This window comes from Ovis canadensis, chromosome 10 (genome assembly GCF_042477335.2).
Source record: "Ovis canadensis isolate MfBH-ARS-UI-01 breed Bighorn chromosome 10, ARS-UI_OviCan_v2, whole genome shotgun sequence".
NCBI classification, from domain to species: Eukaryota; Metazoa; Chordata; class Mammalia; order Artiodactyla; family Bovidae; genus Ovis; species Ovis canadensis.
Window position 1 is genome coordinate 54,153,143 of NC_091254.1, and position 18,640 is coordinate 54,171,782.

The 18,640-nt window shown below is 35.2% G+C and overlaps 1 protein-coding gene across 2 annotated transcripts in view; it reads right to left on the minus strand.

Moving 5' to 3' along the window:
- The window catches only part of PCDH9 (protocadherin 9), a 1,187,395-nt gene that overhangs the window by 425,083 nt on the left and 743,672 nt on the right, over window positions 1–18,640 (minus strand). Inside the window, exon 4 of one of the 2 annotated variants that reach the window (XM_069602308.1) lies at window positions 1,958–2,159. In XM_069602308.1, coding sequence (XP_069458409.1) covers window positions 1,958–2,159 — 202 coding nt within the window. The remainder of the gene's footprint in view (window positions 1–1,957; window positions 2,160–18,640) is intronic. The other variant, XM_069602309.1, reaches the window with a different exon arrangement.

Sequence of the window (18,640 nt, forward strand, 5' to 3'; positions counted from 1 at the left end):
TTTTTTTTCCATGTGACTGGATTGGTTAAAAACTCTGAAGAATTCTTGAGCAAAATTGAAAGGAGTTCCCCCTACCATCTCAAGCTTTAAAATTTCTCATATCTTCCCCCATTTGGTAGCTCAGCCAGTGCTATTTCTCAGGTCTAAGAAAATAAATATATTGGATAAAGTCCTGGCCTAGGGCAGCTTAGTTTCACTATATTGCTGTATACATTTTTTAAAACTTTACTTCTGTAAAAAAACTGATGAACTATATAGACAAGTCCTATTTGTGCCAGTATACTTAAAATGGATTTTTCCTGTCTCAGTTTTGGAAGAGGCCCAAAGACCAGAGGAGTCAACCACTGCCACATGCAGAAGAGGTGGTCAAGAACCAGTTTCAGGACCTTTGCCTTAATATTAATAAAAGATGCTTTAAAATTGGAGAAGGGGAAGTTGTAGGATAGGAAATCATTTGAGAAAGAACTGTCCTACATACCCACCCTCTTTACACAAGTCCAGGAAAAGCTGAGTCAATGGAACCACTTAGGTTAATGGTCTTTAGACTAATCAGAACCAAGAGATCTGAGGAGAATATTTAATCAGGTCTTCCAAATGCTGTGAGAGGATTGGTTGCCTCTTTGAGTATCCCTGACCTTCTGGATATGTGAAGTCAAAAATGCACTTATATTTTCCTTATGAGACCAAGATACAGGGCATGAAAGACTGAGGGCCAGAGCTGGTTTGGAATTTAGATTTTCCTAAAAGATTGGCTGAGAAAAACTTCAGCAGAAAGAAAATGCAGACAATGCAGTTACAATGTAACTGCATATGCCAATGAGAAGAGAACTACCTATCAGAAAAACCTGCAGAGACTGGGGCACACTTTAGAAGGGGGCATATGTACAAAAGATACCCATCACTTTCCTGGAATCAAAGAATCAGTTTAAATTTCTAGTAGGCGGAGAACACTAATGCTGGGTTAACATAATAGGATTAGTTAAGAAACCCCTTTAATGCTTTTTATCTCCTCTTGGTATTTCTACTTCAACCATAGAATTGCCAGAATCACTATAATATCTAAAGAAATCAGAAGAATAGCTAGAACATTACAGGAAAGTTACCCTAATCCCATTTGCCCTATAGACAATTTAGAAACAGGTCAAGATGGATTTAGAAAAAACTTACAATTCAAATCAAACAGAAATCATGGTTGTTACTTTGAGCTACACATAACAATTATTAAATTGGACTTCTAATTTTTTTCAATTAAAGTGAACTAGGTAGTGATTTTTAAAGAGAAACAAAAAACTAGCATGACCAAAAAAGGCATAGCATTTCCCCCAGTGATTTTCAAAGGCTGAAGAAGTACCGTCACAGGGCTTACCTGGAATGAGCAATGATTTCTAACATGGGATGTAAGTCTGTGCAGAATAAAAGATTTTGCCAATCCCATCCCACTCATTTCACTGTTTCAGTGTACTGACTAAAGAATCATACAAAATTAAACAGGTAAAAAAGTAAAACCTTCATATCACTATCACTCCTCTTCATACTTGTTTCAATCACCATATAAAGTTCTTATTGGAAAATAGAATTCCACAGGATACTTTTTTCTTTTCTGTCATTGACTATGTCCACTTAACTATGTTGTATCAATTCTAAACTCTAAAAAAGTCTTCCGATTTTAATATCTTTGACATGTAGATGTCATGCAAAAAAAAAGGCTTCTTGCAATTGCATCTGCAGCATTTTTTTTCTTTAATTTTTCATGGTTCATAAACTAAAGGCGTACGGTACAATTTAACAGCCAATATGTCAAGCATGTTAGATCTATTTCAAAAAATATTAAAACAACAATAAAGGCAGCAAAAAACAACTGAATGTCCATTTACTTGCTCCCTGGGATTACTGTTAAAATTCAAGGGCACAACAGAAAACCAGAAAATCTCCAAGCAAACTTTGTAAGGGGACTCACCAGAGTTGGGGTCAGAGTTGCCGTCTGCTTCGGTCCTCTTGTCCGGAGAGGCCTGGTCATAGAATTCGTCCTGTGGCTGAACCAGAGGAAGAGGGTGTGAGATCAGGGTTCCACTACCCACCGGCTCGTGGTCTCCTAGACCACTGTCACTGCAGCTTTCCTGGGAGCCGTCGGGGAGGTGAAAGGTAACCCGGCGCTGCGACTACAAAGAAGACCACAGGACACGCCATTAACATCCTTTCTGAAGCAACTTTAATACACAGTACAATGCCCAGGCAAAGTAAAAAATACTTGGAACACATCTGGGAACGAACATTTATTGTTCGTCATTTACTATGACATGTCCAACTTGTAAAATACAAGAAAGAATTTCAATTTCGTATAATTTAAGAGAAGAAAAAAAAAGCTAATGGTAAACCACTGAAATTTGTAGAAATACAAATATAATGCTAGTGGTCAAAGCTATACAAAAGTTAAATAAGTGCAAATACACAAATGGTTGTTCCATAGATCTGAATAAGTACATAGATAATGCAATACGGCATTCTATTTCTTGTGGATAACCGAGTATCGTGTTTAGTTGAGGGTTTTAAGGTTGCTTTTGCAATTAAGTCATTATTGCCCACTGGCACTGATTTTTTTTACGAGTCATTATTTATAGAATATCCTTACTGAAAGGTGTTTGGAATATTACTTTGGCATCTATTTGCACAATGTCACCATCAGAAGTGACCTAAAATATGTATATGTTACTTTAATACATTTTATAAGATAAAATTGTGTCTTTTGGCACATATCATTGCTTAGTTCTCTTGGTACATGTTCTTCTAGGTGATGCAATGTATGAGATTGGAGACTATTTACAGCTGTTTGGTGTGGAGTTTTATGCCTGACAGAATTATGTGTGAGTAGTAAACTTAAGCTTTACCTCTGACTACACCTAATTTTCATTCTACTTTGATATCAAAAAATAAATCTTTCAATATCACACCACATATGACTAATGTTGCTCAGATTTTAAAATTATGAATATATAATTATTTATATAAATAATATGCAGATATACTATATGGCATAATCATTTTGTCATACTCAAAATTTGTGCTTTTTAATAGACAACCTATTGCATCCATTTCAAAGAAAATGAATGAATTTACAGACAAAATATTATAGGTAGAAATACTGCTTCTCTATAAATGTAGTTTTTATAGACTGACAATAAAACTTGGTTATTTCTTGTGAGTCACTAGTTCAAATCATGCTGAGTCATAATTGAGAAAAGCTGATACCACTGTATTGTTTTTCAATCACCTGTGTGAAAGGATTTAAGAGTTCAGTACATTTTTAATGAATTGATGTTAACATCACATAAACTATAATCCCAAATGGTCCTAATTGAGTCTATTGTAACACACTTCAGCTTCAAGCACAACCATCTCCCTACCATTGTTCCTTCCTCAGTAGATTTTGAAACGTGCCTAGAGAGTGCTACACAATATTAAGGAAAATTTGAATTTTAATATCTAATTAGTATCTGAAATGCATTTCTACTTTTATAGGGAAGACCATGCTACTGATTTTATTTATTAGAGTGTTCGTTCTCCCATGTGAACTTAACTCTTGAGGGAAAAGCAATAATGCCAATATCTTCCATTTCCGTTTCAATATTCACTTAATTCATTATGTGCTTGTGCGTGTGAGCTCAGTCGTGTCTTACTCTGTGTTGTGATGGACTGTAGTCTCCCAGACTCCTCTGTCCATGGGATTATCTAGGCAAGAATATTGGAGTGGGTTGCCATTTCCTTCTCCAGGAGCATATTAAATGAATCCTTTTGTAATAAACACAGTACTAAGGACAGTGACCAGCTGCACACAATACATAATTGTCAAATATTGCTTTTAAAGTGACAGGCTGCTAAAAATTTCCATAGTTTGAGTAATCAAAGTATCTTTGGTGTGCCTCTAGATGACTACCTCTTACTGATAGTTCAGACAAGTAAAAAGAAGTCAAAACACAAGAGAAAGACAATGGAACAATTTGATTCTGCAACCTTCATAAAGCATTTTGGGAAGACACGCATAAGCTATTATAAAACATTTGTTTCCTAGGTGAAGGAAAAAGGAAAATTAATATCTGTGATATTCTTCTAAACATAATGTTGCTTTAATTACTATAGTTTTTTCCATAGGAAATGTCCAAGTCCTCAACATCAGCTGTATCTAAATGCAGCAGTTCTTGTAGAAAAGTCATTAGAGCTAGTATTTACTGAGCACCTACTCGTATAGAGACTGGTACTATAATTACACTGAGAATAAAAATGAAAATATTTTTTAAACTATTTCAAATACAACATATTAGATTCCATCCGATACATACTATACTATAATATTTCTTTACCACTTTGTAAGTGAGAATAAGATATAAATCTAGTATAATTTATTTGCACTAAGACCCTATAAATTAGAGTAATATAAGGTTTAAACCACTGCGGCTTATGGAAATATTTCCTAATTAATTTGACTGAAAGATGTTTAAGTCTTAATTGGCAAAATTGTGCACAATTTATCAGTCTAATGGGAGGTAGGGGTGGTGATGCACATGGACTAAGAATTGCAATATGGATATTATAGTAAGAAGCAAATTGATCAAGCAAATCAATCTTTAACTTTTCATCATAATGATTGATGCAAGTGAAATAATGTTTGGCTTATCAAGGTAGATAAAAGGAAAATGTTTGAATAAATTAAAATGAAGGAAAATTAGGATAATTTCTGCATTAAAAAACAAAAGTTATAGGTGTCATGAAAGACTACAGTACTTATTCCATTTTTACCCAAGAGCACCAGATGAGGAGTCAGAACCAGACTTCCTGCCTGGGAGTGCTTGCCCTGTAGAGCCTGGTCCTGGACAATGACACCATTTCTTTGAAGGAGTTCTTGGCCTTGTAAAATGGATGGAGCAGTGCCTTCAGCAGTGGATGTTGTAAGGTTCAAATAGATAAAATAAGAAGTGTTCTTGTTATATAAAAGATGGTAGGTACTCAATAAAAGGTAGCTGTGAAAGTGAAAGTCTCTGTCATGTCTGACTCTTTGCAACCCCATGGACTGTCCATGAAATTCTCCAGTCCAGAATACTAGAATGGGTAGCCTTTCCCTTCTCCAGGGGATCTTCCCAACCCAGGGATTGAACCCAGGTCTCTCACATTGCAGGTGGATTCTTTACCAGCTGAGCCACAAGGGAAGCCCCAGTTCTTGAAATTCATATCTACACATTCACTCTTCATCTCTGGAGTATCAGTGTTTAGCAATTATAGAGATGTAATACTTTCACCCCAGAAAAAGTGTCGTTCTTTGGAAAGAGAACTGCAGTCTTGGCATGCCTCCCATTGTGCTTGTAGGTATGTTAGCCCAGAATCTCTTTGAGTGTAAGGTGTTCTGGGATAAGAGTGAGGGATGGAGATCAACAGTTTAGAACACAGGATTTTCTTTGCAGAGAAAGTGAAGGTTTTCCCACTGTTCTTTCAAGAAACCTGTAATTGTTTGTATATGTAAAGAAAGAAAGAAAGAACTTTTTACTTGTAGCCTCTGGGAATTTTGATTTTGGGTTATCGCCATGGAAATGTGCCCCAATTTGGGTTATAAATATAGTCAAACTCTGCCTGACTGAATTGGGACACACATGCTATCATGAGACTACTTCAGACTTTCCAAAGCCTGGGCACTTATATTTTGCTTTCCTGAATCTATTTCTTAAAATTTCTATTTTCTCTCATGGGAAACATTGTTATTATTTTTGCTAAGTTTGGTTGAAGGTTTGAGTGTCACATTTCTGTATCTAATTTATCACTGACAAAGTTAGCTCCAGGTCCCAGGCTGGCCAGAGAAAAAGTAAGATGGCAACAATAATTACTAAGGATGATCATTGTTATTTTATCTCTAGACTGCTGGTATGGATTCTGACCACATTAAGCTTCCATCAGAGACCCTGTACTCTATGCCAGAATAAAGGGCCATCCACACAAATACAGAAATGTCCAGGATCTTGCAGGTTGGAAGGTATCACACTGATTAGATTTGAGAAACATCATCAAGTACATTTACAATACTTTTTCTTGTAGGTTAGTGTGAAGGAGAGCAGCAATTTAAGATGCCCTGAGAAGATACACAAGTTTTTGTGCTGGGCACTGTTTTTTAAGATTCACTGAGAGAATGAGTCACCTAAGAATACCAATCATTGCTTTAATGCTTCTCTTATGTGTCTTACTGCTACAGGATATTATTCAGCAATGAATGACTCATATTTAAGCCTACAATCCCAGTCCCATTAATTTAGAGAGATTTTCATACACAAAGATTTGCTATTAAGGTAATTTGTGCCTTTGTATAACATAGCAAAATGGTAGAAAATGGTGAAATGTCTAGTAAGTAACAATTATATGATAGCATATAACCAAAACATTCACAATACTTAAAATCCTGTTAATGTTGGCTTAAAACTCAACATTCAGAAAACTAAGATCATGGCATTTGGTCCCATCACTTCATGGCAGATAGATGGGGAAATAATGGAAAGAGTTGTTTTTGTTTTGTTTTTGTTTTTTTTTCCGGGGTGGGGGTGGGAGCCCAAATCACTGCAGATGGTACTGCAGCCATGATTAAAAGATGCTTGCTCCTTGGAAAAAAAGTTATGACCAACCTAGACTGCATATTAAAAAGCACAGACATTGCTAGAAAAAGCCCAGTCCATCTAGTCAAAGCTATGGTTTTTCCAGTAATCATGTATGGATGTGAGAGTTGGACTATAAAGAAAGCTGATCACTGAAGAATCGATACTTTTGAATTGTGATGTTGGAGAAGACTCTTGAGAGTTCCTTGGACTGTAAGGAAATCAAACCAGTCCGTCCTAAAAGAAATCAGTCCTGAATATTCATTGGAAGGACTGATGCTGAAGCTGAAACTCCAATAATTTGGCCAACTGATGCAAAGAACCGACTTATTTGAAAACATCCTGATGCTGGGAAACATGGAAGACAGAAGGAGAAGGGGATGACAGGGGATGAGATGCTTGGATGGCATCACCAGCTCCACAGTTGTGATGGACAAGGAAGCCTGGTGTGCTGCAGTCCACAGGGTCACAAAGAGTCAGACATGACTGAGTGACTGAACTGAACTAATAATCTATTGTTAAGTGTAAAAATCAGGTTAGCAAAAATTTTACTGAGTTGAATCGATTTTTTTTTTTTTTTCAGTGCCTTGGTTTATACCATTTGGGCTTCCCTGGTGGCTCAGTAGGAATCCACCTGAAATACAGGAGACCTCCTACAACACAGGAGACCCAGGTTCAGTCCATGGGTTGGGAAGATCTCCTGGAGAAGGGAATGACAATACACTCCAGTATTCTTACCTGGGAAATCCCATGGACAAAGAAGCCTGGTGGCCTACAGTCTGTAGGGTTGCAAAAGTCAGACACAACTTAGCAACTAAACCACCACCTAATCTGTCTTGAGGTGTGAATATGTGTAAGCTAATATATGATTGCATACATTAAGTACTTAAATTGGTATTGTTTGGTTATAGAGTTACAATATTTTAAAATTTTATTATTTTAACTATACTAAAGTTATCATATGTTCAGTTCAGTTCAGTTGCTCAGTCGTGTCCAATTCATTGCTACCCAATGAACAGCAGCATGCCAGGCTTCCCTGTCCATCACCAACTCCTGGAGCTTGCTCAAACTCATGTCCATTGGGTCGGTGATACCATCCAACAATCTCATCCTATGTTGTTCCCTTCTCCTCCTGTCCTCAATCTTTCCCAGCATCACAGTCTTTTCCAATGAGTCAGTTCTTGGCATCAGGTGGCCAATGTATTGGAGTGTCATACATCATATTTATTAATTATATTATAATCATAGTATCATACATTATATTTACAGTATTAGAACATATGCTATTTTTAAGTATTTTTCCTCACCACTTATAGCAAAATAGAACTTAGTCCAAGAGAAAGGGAACATCTGATAGACAGTAGTTGGGCTTTCTCTTGATCTCAAATATCAAACAAATCATCTATCACTGTGCAGCTACCCTAACTTCCATTTTTAGCTACTTTACTTAAGTTTTAATCATTTCAATTAAAGATCCTTGCCTTTTCCTCAAATAACAAGATAATATGAATACAGACTAAGCAAATTATTATAAGACAAATAAGTAAATTTACTGGTTAATGGGTGACATTTAAAATAATTATATTTTTGAAAAGTATAAATTACTTGGAAGTAGAGAAAAGTGCCCTAGGATTATTTAAATATGGTTAAATCCATAGAAAAATTTTAAAATACCTTTACAAATAAATATTCCTTATTTTGATTTAGTTCTTTTAATCACATTCAAAAAATAAAACATTACATACATATATAAAATCTCTAAGTAGTACACACACACATATATGCACACAAACACATTGGCCAAATTTATTTTTGATAAAGTAAAAAACAGTGTTAAATTTCCATGATATAAACTTGTTTTTGCTTTATTTCAGCATTAAATCCAATGAAATAGGCTTTTTTATTTGAAATAATATTTTTGTATATATTTTGTCTCAAGTAGCAAAGAAAATTATACCAAAAATGGTTAAAAAACTCTGGAGATTGTAAACTGCATTTGAATTCAAATATTTCTTAAAAACATTAATTAGAAACATTTTGTACTTTCTTATTTTTAAGAGAAGATATTTCCATTTAAAATTTAAAAGTAATTGTTAAGAGTATAGTCTTAGGTTGCAAGCTATGGAAAGAGGAATTTTTAAATGACAAAATAACAGACATTCAGCTAAAACCACTGATTCAATTCAATAGCAAGTTCCTCAATAGCTTCTTGCCATCTAAAATCAATGAGTACTCTTCCTCTTAATAAAATCCTGAGTCAAGTAAAACTCATAGAGGTTTAGAGGGTAAATTAAATGCAACCCAGAAAGCAATTTGTGGTACAGTTTAATTTGCTATTACTCAACACTCACAGGCTTGACTAGAAACTAATATTACTATACATATGTTCTTCCTCATTCATGTTTGAGCACTCTCATCAAGAAACTAGGACTCTAAGAAACAGTATTGCAGGACAAAATTTTCAACTGGTGATAAATGAAATAATTCTGAGTACAGAATTAGTTTATAATGAGTCATTTTATTATTTGTTACTGGTAAATTGAGTTAATCTCCTATCTTTTTGATTGGAAATACTTATGCTAAAAAGGTTCTACTATTGCAGAATATGTGTACTTTTTTAAAGCTAGAAATCATCTAGGGATTTTCTAGTCTCTTTGAATTTGTTACATTTATTTCAAATGAGTAAGTGAGGTAAAGGGATTTGTCTCTGTAGGTTTCAATAGGAACTTATGTAGTTTTCACTTTCTGATTTCCAACAAAAAGGACTATTCATTTATCCCCTCATAAATAATTTTTGACAATCTATTTGTATAATTCATTAAAGAAACCTCAACTAAAACCCAATGAGAACCCAACCAATGAGAACCTTCATACTTTGGATTCACAGTTTCTTCCAACAGACTCTGATTATTACAGTTCCTCCTAATTCTGCCCTTTTCCTGAAACACCCCTTCCTTTCCTTGTTCTCTGGATTTGCCTATGAGCCACCATAGTTTGCATAACTTGAATTGTAATTCTCATGGCTATGTCTGTATAAACTCACTTAAGCTTGTAGAATAGCTATTTATTATCTTATTGAAGTTCAGGTACTATCTGCAAGAAGCCATCCTATTAATACCTGCTAAGAATATGAAAAGTTATGACCAACCTAGATAGCATATTCAAAAGCAGAGACATTACTTTGCCTACTAAGGTCCGTCTAGTCAAGGCTATGGTTTTTCCCATGGTCATGTATGGATGTGAGAGTTGGACTGTGAAGAAGGCTGAGCGCCGAAGAATTGATGCTTTTTAACTGTGGTGTTGGAGAAGACTCTTGAGAGTCCCTTGGACTGCAAGGAGATCCAACCAGTCCATTCTGAAGGAGATCAGCCCTGGGATTTCTTTGGAAGGAATGACGCTAAAGCTGAAACTCCAGTACTTTGGCCACCTCATGCGAAGAGTTGACTCATTGGAAAAGACTCTGATGCTGGGAGGGATTAGGGGCAAGAGGAGAAGGAGACAGAGGATGAGATGGCTGGATGGCATCACTGACTCAATGGACGTGAGCCTGAGTGAACTCCGGGAGTTGGTGATAGACAGGGAGACCTGGTGTGCTGTGATTCATAGGGTCGCAAAGAGTCGGACACGACTGAGCGACTGAACTGAACTGAAGAATATGATGATGAATAAGACAAAAACTGTATCACACAGTTTCCTAAAAAGTAGAATTTTATTAAGTTACTTCTTAATAGTTCTGAGCAGGCTTTCAGCCAGCACCTGTGTCACCTACGTTATAATTTGATTCCATTCATATCTTGCAAACTATGCAGCCTTAAGCAAGGTCACTGCATGAATAGACATTCACTAAGTGAGTATATAACCCTAACAATACAGTTAATATTAACTATATTCACTATACTTTTTTCTCCCTAGGTTATCCTATCTGTGTCCATCCTCCAAAGATGCTTTTCTGTGGGGAAAGTTATCTGTCTCCCAAGCAAGAAGTTTGCAGGGAGTATTGCTATTTTAGAAGGAGCAAAATGAAACATGGTAACAATGAACTAGCTGTCAGTATTTCCTTCTTTCCTTTTTAATATTTACATTTCAGAATATTTGGAGACAAATAAGAAGGCTAAGTTTATGCTGGAGAAAGATGTATTTATATAATAACTTCACGGAGCTAGGTAATGGATGTAAAGTTATCAGCATCTTTAAAACAAAATTTTTGATTCCTAATGTTATCTATGCCATAAAACAGGAATAGTGCAGATGATACCTGTCCATATAAAGTTGAATAGCATTTTCAGGGGAAATGGGGAATGCTCATCTATACTATATTCATCATCCTGTTAACTAGTTTGATACCTGCTGCTAAGTGACTGCTTCGTTTCAGGACAGAGTTGTGGGCTTTTGTTCTAACTTCAGTACTCAACTGCATGATAGTGTTGGAAGCTTGTTTCAGTTTATATATGTGTGGGGAAACTCATAGTAAATTAAACTTAGCCTGTTTCCTTGACTTTGTAAATGTCTTACTGTTAAAGGACTTCCTTAAGTTAAAAACTTAGGCTTTTTGTACTTTGTAAGTAAAAGTGCTTTGAATACCTCATAGGACTTCATATGGCTGGAAGACATGTATAATGATGCATGATGACATTTTTAATATAATTTTTTTTCCTTTTGATCTCAGTATGATCTGTGAGAAACTTAGGTAGCATCTCTCTTCACATTCAAGAAAACTGATAGCTTTAAAGAACTTGAGAGAAAACTAAGTTCCTTATACTGTTTTGGGGTATAACTTTGGTGCTTGAATTTAAATATCAGAACCAAACATAAGAAAAGCATTTCCTCCATTAATCATTTCCCCCTGTGTGACATCAGAGAAAGGGGAAAAGGTTAGAATCAACTTTCCTCCTTGGTTTGGTGGCATCACCCTATTGGTTTGGGGGCATCACCCTAACTCTTAAATTCCCTCTGGGGTCCAAAGCAAGCAGAGGAGATTAAGAATTGTTGGCATTGTTGGTTATTTTGCTCCTCATATCTTATTTTTTCCTACTATCAGAAACACCCTCAACCTATTTCTTGCAGTTAAATGTTGCCCAGTAGGAATGCAGTGCTTTATCTGAGCATACAAAATATAAAATGACTAGAGTAAACAGGAGCAACTGCTCCTTAATCTACAAGCAGAATTCTTGCATCTATAAATTATATGTACAGAAATAGAGAAGAAACAACTCAGCAAGAGGCCTTTCCAATTTAGTCTTCTAGTATAAACAAATCCATGTGACGCAGGCAGTTATCCTTATCATATTTATGGAATCTGCATACATGATAGTCATAGCACTTTAATTAGAAACTCCACTAAGTTATCACTGTGGTTAAGTAAAATTACAGAACTCACTGATATAGTATGTGGTCTTTTACCATAAGTGAGCCTTCTTTGGATAACACAAAATCATTAAAAAGTATGTATCAGAGCTGGCAGTTTAGTTAAGATAAATAGTCTAATTTGGTGTTCAGCTTTCAGGAATTTTTCTCAGGTAATTTTAACAGAAGTAACCAAAAGAGGTAATGAGCATCTCCCTAGCATTCCTTTCTGTTAGTAGTTCTCAATACAAAGTAAAAGTTATAAAGCAAAAAATAGGCCATATTTTCTTCAAGAATGTTGTATTTTTAAAAAGACATTCCCTAAATGTATATTATACTATACTTATTATTAGGCTTCCCTGGTAGCTCAGACAGTAAAGAATCTGCCTGCAATGCAGGAGACCTGGGTAATCTCTGGGTCGGGAAGATCCCCTGGAGAAGGAAATGGCAACACACTCCAATATTCTTACCTAGAAAATTCCAAGTAAGGTAATTCTGGAGGAGCCTGACCAGCTACCGTTCAAGGAGTCCCAAAGAGTTGGACACAACTGAGCAATTAACACTCATTCACGCTCATATTATATTAAATAACTTCAGACAGTGGGTACTTGACTCACAAAAGTTTGAACATGCACGCACACACACTTTAAACTTCCTTTGTGTATTGCTGAACAAGCACGCACAAGATCATAATTACCCAGTAAGAGTGAAAGCTGGTAATCCCAAGGCTTTACAGGACAGATTATGTTATTTCAAGTCAAAGAAAAATATGCAGATAGAGAGGTAGAGGCAGCAAGAAACAATTTGTAAAATTTCTCCAGGAAATGCTATTACTGTACAATGAGGTTTTTTGAAAGTCCTTCTGAGGCTTACTAATTTGCACCTAAAAAGTAGTATGACCTGTCTTGATGTGTCAAACTCTGCAGTTTCATTTTATTTATTTAGCTTTTTTGTGTAACATTTGTAGTATAAAGAAAAGCATTAAAACTCCTTAGAAGCAGTGAAGAGATAAGAAGTTATTTGAACTAGTGCTAGCACGTATGATGGGTATCTGTCCCTGGAAGTCTATGGATTACAAATAATTCTGAACCGTCAATCATATCTTCTGTGGAAGAGAAAAAGCAAAACAAAAATGGTGATGGAAATGATATTTTTAGCCTCTTTCTAGTCTATGATTCATGTGATTCATATATGGAGAGTATCTTATAACTATTAATTAGTATGTGAAATTGCTCAGTCGTATCTGACTCTTTGTGACCCCATAGACTGTAGCCTACCAGGCTCCTCTGTCCATGGCATTTTTCCAGGCAATAGTACTGGAGTAGATTGCCATTTCTTTCTCCAGGGGATCTTCCCAACCCAGGGCTTGAACCCAGGTCTCCCACATTGTAGACAGACGCTTTACCTTCTGAGCCACCAGGGAAGTACTTAATTACTATAAATTTTGGGGCCACCAAAAGCATCAGTTATGATAGAGAACTCAATCCTCATAGGCAGGTTAATTGGGGGACTAATCTGCATAGGGAAGGTAGATAGGGGGACAAAGTCTGCTGAACCTAAGTATAGGTCCAAGTTACACTTTGAGGACATAGAAATGTGCATGCACAGGCACAAAATGGGACCCTGATATTGCCGAACTATTGAATTCTTTTTCTAGGTTCTTCTATAAACTTGACCCAACTTGAGAAATGTTTTACCAGAATGGGAAAGACTGAAGCTGAGCAGATAGGGAAGAAGCTATCTTTGGTCACAAAAAGTACACAAAAAAGAAATAGGAATCCCTGGAATTTCATCTGAAACCTTGGTCTTGATAAATCATCTCACAGGCAGTAGTTTGATAGGATGATTATTGATATAGGATGATTAGCTATCCTCTAAAAAACAATGTCTGTATTAGCTATCAAATTTGGATTGATTACCAGGAACTTCATTTATCCTTTGTAATTGTATGGTGTTACATGCATATTCTAATAGGAAAGCATTTTCTTATTTTGTCATCTTTTAGTTCTCTCAAAGCACATCAATGAAAATATTGTTTGCAATTGAAAATGTTTGATTAGGAATGTGTGAAACTTAAGTCATACTTCTTTTTCTCAGAGTAAGTTAGGAAGAAAATGAGGAGACTTTAAAAATATATCTACAGCATATGCATAAGCTTTATATGTGTATTTATATATAGATGATGCAAAACTTATGCACAAATTCCAACAGAGGCTGACACACTGCATGTGTCTTAGCATGTGAAATTTTCCTATTCGTATACAAGGAAATTGTCACATATATCCAAGATCTTCATCATATTTATCAATGTTGAAAATGAAATATAAATTTTATTAATTGAATCTTAGAAAACCTGAATTAATTTAGACATGTCTGATATAACAAGTTGCATTCCAAAAAGAGTTTCTTCTGTCTTATATTTCATGCCATATATACAGCTTTAACCAGTGATGAAAATTAATTAAATAGCAATGATATTTCATTGAGTGTAGAATTCACCATAAAAACTGTGATTATAAGATAAACATATTTTAGATAAGCAGAAATTGTATAAAACATTTATTTAATTATTTTATGGATAAGGTACTTCATAATCTAAATAGTAATGCCACTGTATTTTTAGAATTTGGAGTTTGTGCTTCTTGAATTGTTTTGAGACAATTATATTGCGGAGTCTCAAGGTACCAGGTGTTTGCCTTTTATGATCTGACTTTTTGAAACAACTGAAAGCTATCTGTAATGATGAACAGTAGCATTTTACAAAAAAGGAGAGATACAAAATAACACAGCACATTTTCTTCAGTGGCTTCAGTTCAGTTCAGTTCAGTTGCTCAGTTGTGTCCGACTCTTTGCGACCCCATGGACTGCAGCACACCAGGCCTCCCTATCCACCGCCAACTCCTGGAGTTTACTCAAACTTATGTCCATTGAGTCGGTGATGCCTTTAGTGGCTTAGAAACTAGCTTTTAAGACAATTACAAAAGGGGACTTTCAAAATATTTTGAGACATGATGATATTCAGTGAAGGAACAGAATAGAGTCAATTTGAAGGACAGCACTCTAATGGGCTCCCATGGTGGCTCGAGTTTGATCCCTGAGTCAGAAAGACCCCCTGGAGAAGGGAATGGCAACCCATTCCAGTGTTCTTGCCTGGAGAATTCCATGGACAGAGGAGCCTGGTGGCAGGCTGTGTAGTTCATGGGGTCACAAAGAATCACTGTGAGTGACTAACACACGCTTTTCTAAGTACATGATTTCAGTTATTAGCAAAAAGTCATTCTTGGCTTTATTCTTGGCTTATATGCAGGAATGTTCTTTTTGGATCTAAATTTAGAAAGAATAGTGCTGGTAGTCTGGTATGAGAGAATGAGATGAATGGTTATGGTCTTAAAACGCAGTTTTGAATGACAGAAATCTGAGGAAAACCTGATGAAGCAAGCTTGCTACCCATGCACTGAGCAGTAACATTTGGCTATGGAAATCATATCAAACTATTTTTGAGAGTATTAATAAGCATTTTTCAGTAGAGTGTAACACAATAATGTCCTGATAAACCAGAGGAAAATGTTTTAATTTTCTTTGCTTTGAAAAAATATAATATGTAATACCTACTGTACTCTGCCAGAATCAGAGCCCTTAATAATGATCTTAAGAAAACAGAGAAACTAACTCTGTTGGAATAAACATGAGTAAGACTTTATATCTCTTTTCTCCTGGGTAGAGCGGCCTTTGTTCTGAACATTCAAAGTAACTGGACTTCATTTTTTTCTGAAATCTACCTATTATTGCAGACAGTCACTGTGTCTTTGAGCCTGATATTTGAAACAAAAATCACTCCCACATCTCAGTGATAATCACTACTTGCCTTGTGGCTCTTAGTTTTTCCTTTGAAAACATTACCAAGTCACCAATCTCTGTTATTTGTGCACTGGGGATTATTCGCTTCTCTGAATACAAATACAAAATTCAAACAGCTGTCAAAAATTTCTGTATGTCAAAAGTTTCTGTAGACTTAGGTAGCATCTATATAATAATGAGCTATATTCAGAACCATGCAGTTACCTTCAAAGGGCAAAACACTCCAATATTGTGTTTCAAATGTGGACACAGCATTCCAGAAGTAAAAGTTCAAAAACATTAACAATAGTTTTGGAAGATAAGAAAGTGATACTTTTAAAATCACCTGACACGAAGACCCAGCATGTGTACCCAGAAATTCCTTCTGTTTTTTTCTGGGATAGAGACTGAAAGATGGTCTCAGGATGAAACATTTACAAAATTTTCCACACCAGAGGTAACTTATTATATGACACAATTTGGCCTATGAACTAAAGAACAGTAAGGCACCCTGCAGTTTGAGAAAAAGAAATAATTAATCTCTAAAGTTTATATTTAGGATCTCAATAGTCAAAAATATATTGTCCTATACACGCAATGTTAAAAATGATTGGCAAATTGCTAGTCTGGAATAAATTATTTTCAGTGAAATTATTCTTCTGAACAAATGCTAAAATTATACTTACCTAAATGAAATGGGAGAATGCAATTAAATATTTGAAAGAAAACTTGCTCTATCTTGAAGATGTAAAAAGATTAGAATGCTAAGAGCTGACAATAACATAAAATGCAGGCTTCAGTTAATAATAATGTATCAATATTATTTATTGTAAGATGTATCAAAGTGTTAATAGGAGAACCTATTCAGGAGGAGAGTATATATGGAAAGTTTATAATTTGTGCACAATTTTTATGAAAACCTAAAACTGCTTTTAAAAATAAAGTCTATTTTTTTTTTTAATACAAGGATTAAACCAGAAAAGACTGGAGGAAAAGACTTCACTAGTAAATGTGAAGGGAATTCAGGCTATTTTCATGGAATTTAAAAGATGATTGTGCTATTTTGCATTATATTGAATTTTATTTCTATAGAGTTTAGTGTGTGTGTGTGTGTGATATAGATAGTCATGTATTACCACTATTATATTTAACCTGAGTGATCCTTTTTAAGTCATAAATAAAGATTCTATATTTACATAATCATATGCATTTCAAAAAAGAATATTTCTGTATGTGTAATTTTGTGATTTTTGCCGCAATTATCCTAGGTTCCTTTTAAAAATTTTTGAAATAGTATAAACTTTAATAGGTTCTCCAATAAGTAGACACTTTAATTTATGTTTTACAATGATATAAGCCAATTTTGACACTTTAGGGACATATTTCAGATAGTCAGCTTCATGAAGATGAAATGAAATGTTCTTCATATCATAAAATAATTCTGATCTAGTTTATGTCTTAACCTGACAGATGGAAGAAGATAGATGATGGTACTTTGGGAATTAAGGAATTACTTTCCTGGAATAGATCATAGCGCTTAATGTCTATAGAAAGCATCTTATCTTAGGTTTCACAAACTGACAAAGCACAAGGAGAATGTGGTTCGGATATCTTGTTTGATCACTAACTTTTCAGAGACATGAAAATCTAGATTTTCATTGAAACTGCAGTGTGGATGATAACTGATCAAATCAATTTTAGTTCCTGGGAAACTCTGACAGAAAAAGCTCTTTTTTGTGAAGGGCACCATCCTTTCACTCTCAAACAAATATAATTTCTCCTTATGTTTGTAGAGCAATATTGTTGGTACTATAACAGTGAAGGAAGAAGTTAAAAATTAACAGCTTGAGACTTAAATCTATTTTAGTAATATATGTTGAAAAATCTTACAAAGTATTCTGTTCGCTAAATTCATTATAAAGTTTCAAATTATATGCAAGATATGTACATATTAAAAAGATAGATTAATAGGACAATTATAAAAAAATTTTAAGCCCTCATAAAATGGACCTATCTGAAATTACACCATCAAAGGACTTGAAAATATGGAGAATGCATGCTGTTATAGAATGGTATAAGCTTCAAAAAATTCCCTAGCTATTATTTTCTCCCATTCAGAAGGCTGTCTTTTCACCTTGCTTTTATTTTCCTTTGTTGTGTAGAAGCTTTTAATTTTAATTAGATCAAAATATACAAGCAACTTATGCAACTCAATTCCAGAAAAATAAATGACCCAATAAAAAAATGGGCCAAAGAACTAAATAGACATTTCTCCAAAGAAGACATATGGATGGCTAACAAACACATGAAAAGATGCTCAACATTACTCATTATCAGAGAAATGCAAATCAAAACCACAATGAGGTGCCACTTCACACCAGTCAGAATGTCTGCGATCCAAAAGTCTACAAGCAATAAATGCTGGAGAGGGTGTGGAGAAAAGGGAACCCTCTTACACTGTTGGTGGGAATGCAAACTAGTACAGCCACTATGGAAAACAGTGTGGAGATTCCTTAAAAAATTGCAAATAGAACTGCCATATGACCCAGCAATCCCACTGCTGGGCATACACACCGAGGAAACCAGAACTGAAAGAGACACATGTACCCCAATGTTCATCGCAGCACTGTTTATAATAGCCAGGACATGGAAACAACCTAGATGTCCATCAGCAGATGAATAGATAAGAAAGCTGTGGTACATATACACAATGGAGTATTACTCAGCTGTTAAAAAGAATACATTTGAATCAGTTCTGATGAGATGGATGAAACTGGAGCCGATTATACAGAGTGAAGTAAGCCAGAAAGAAAAACACCCATACAGTATACTAACAC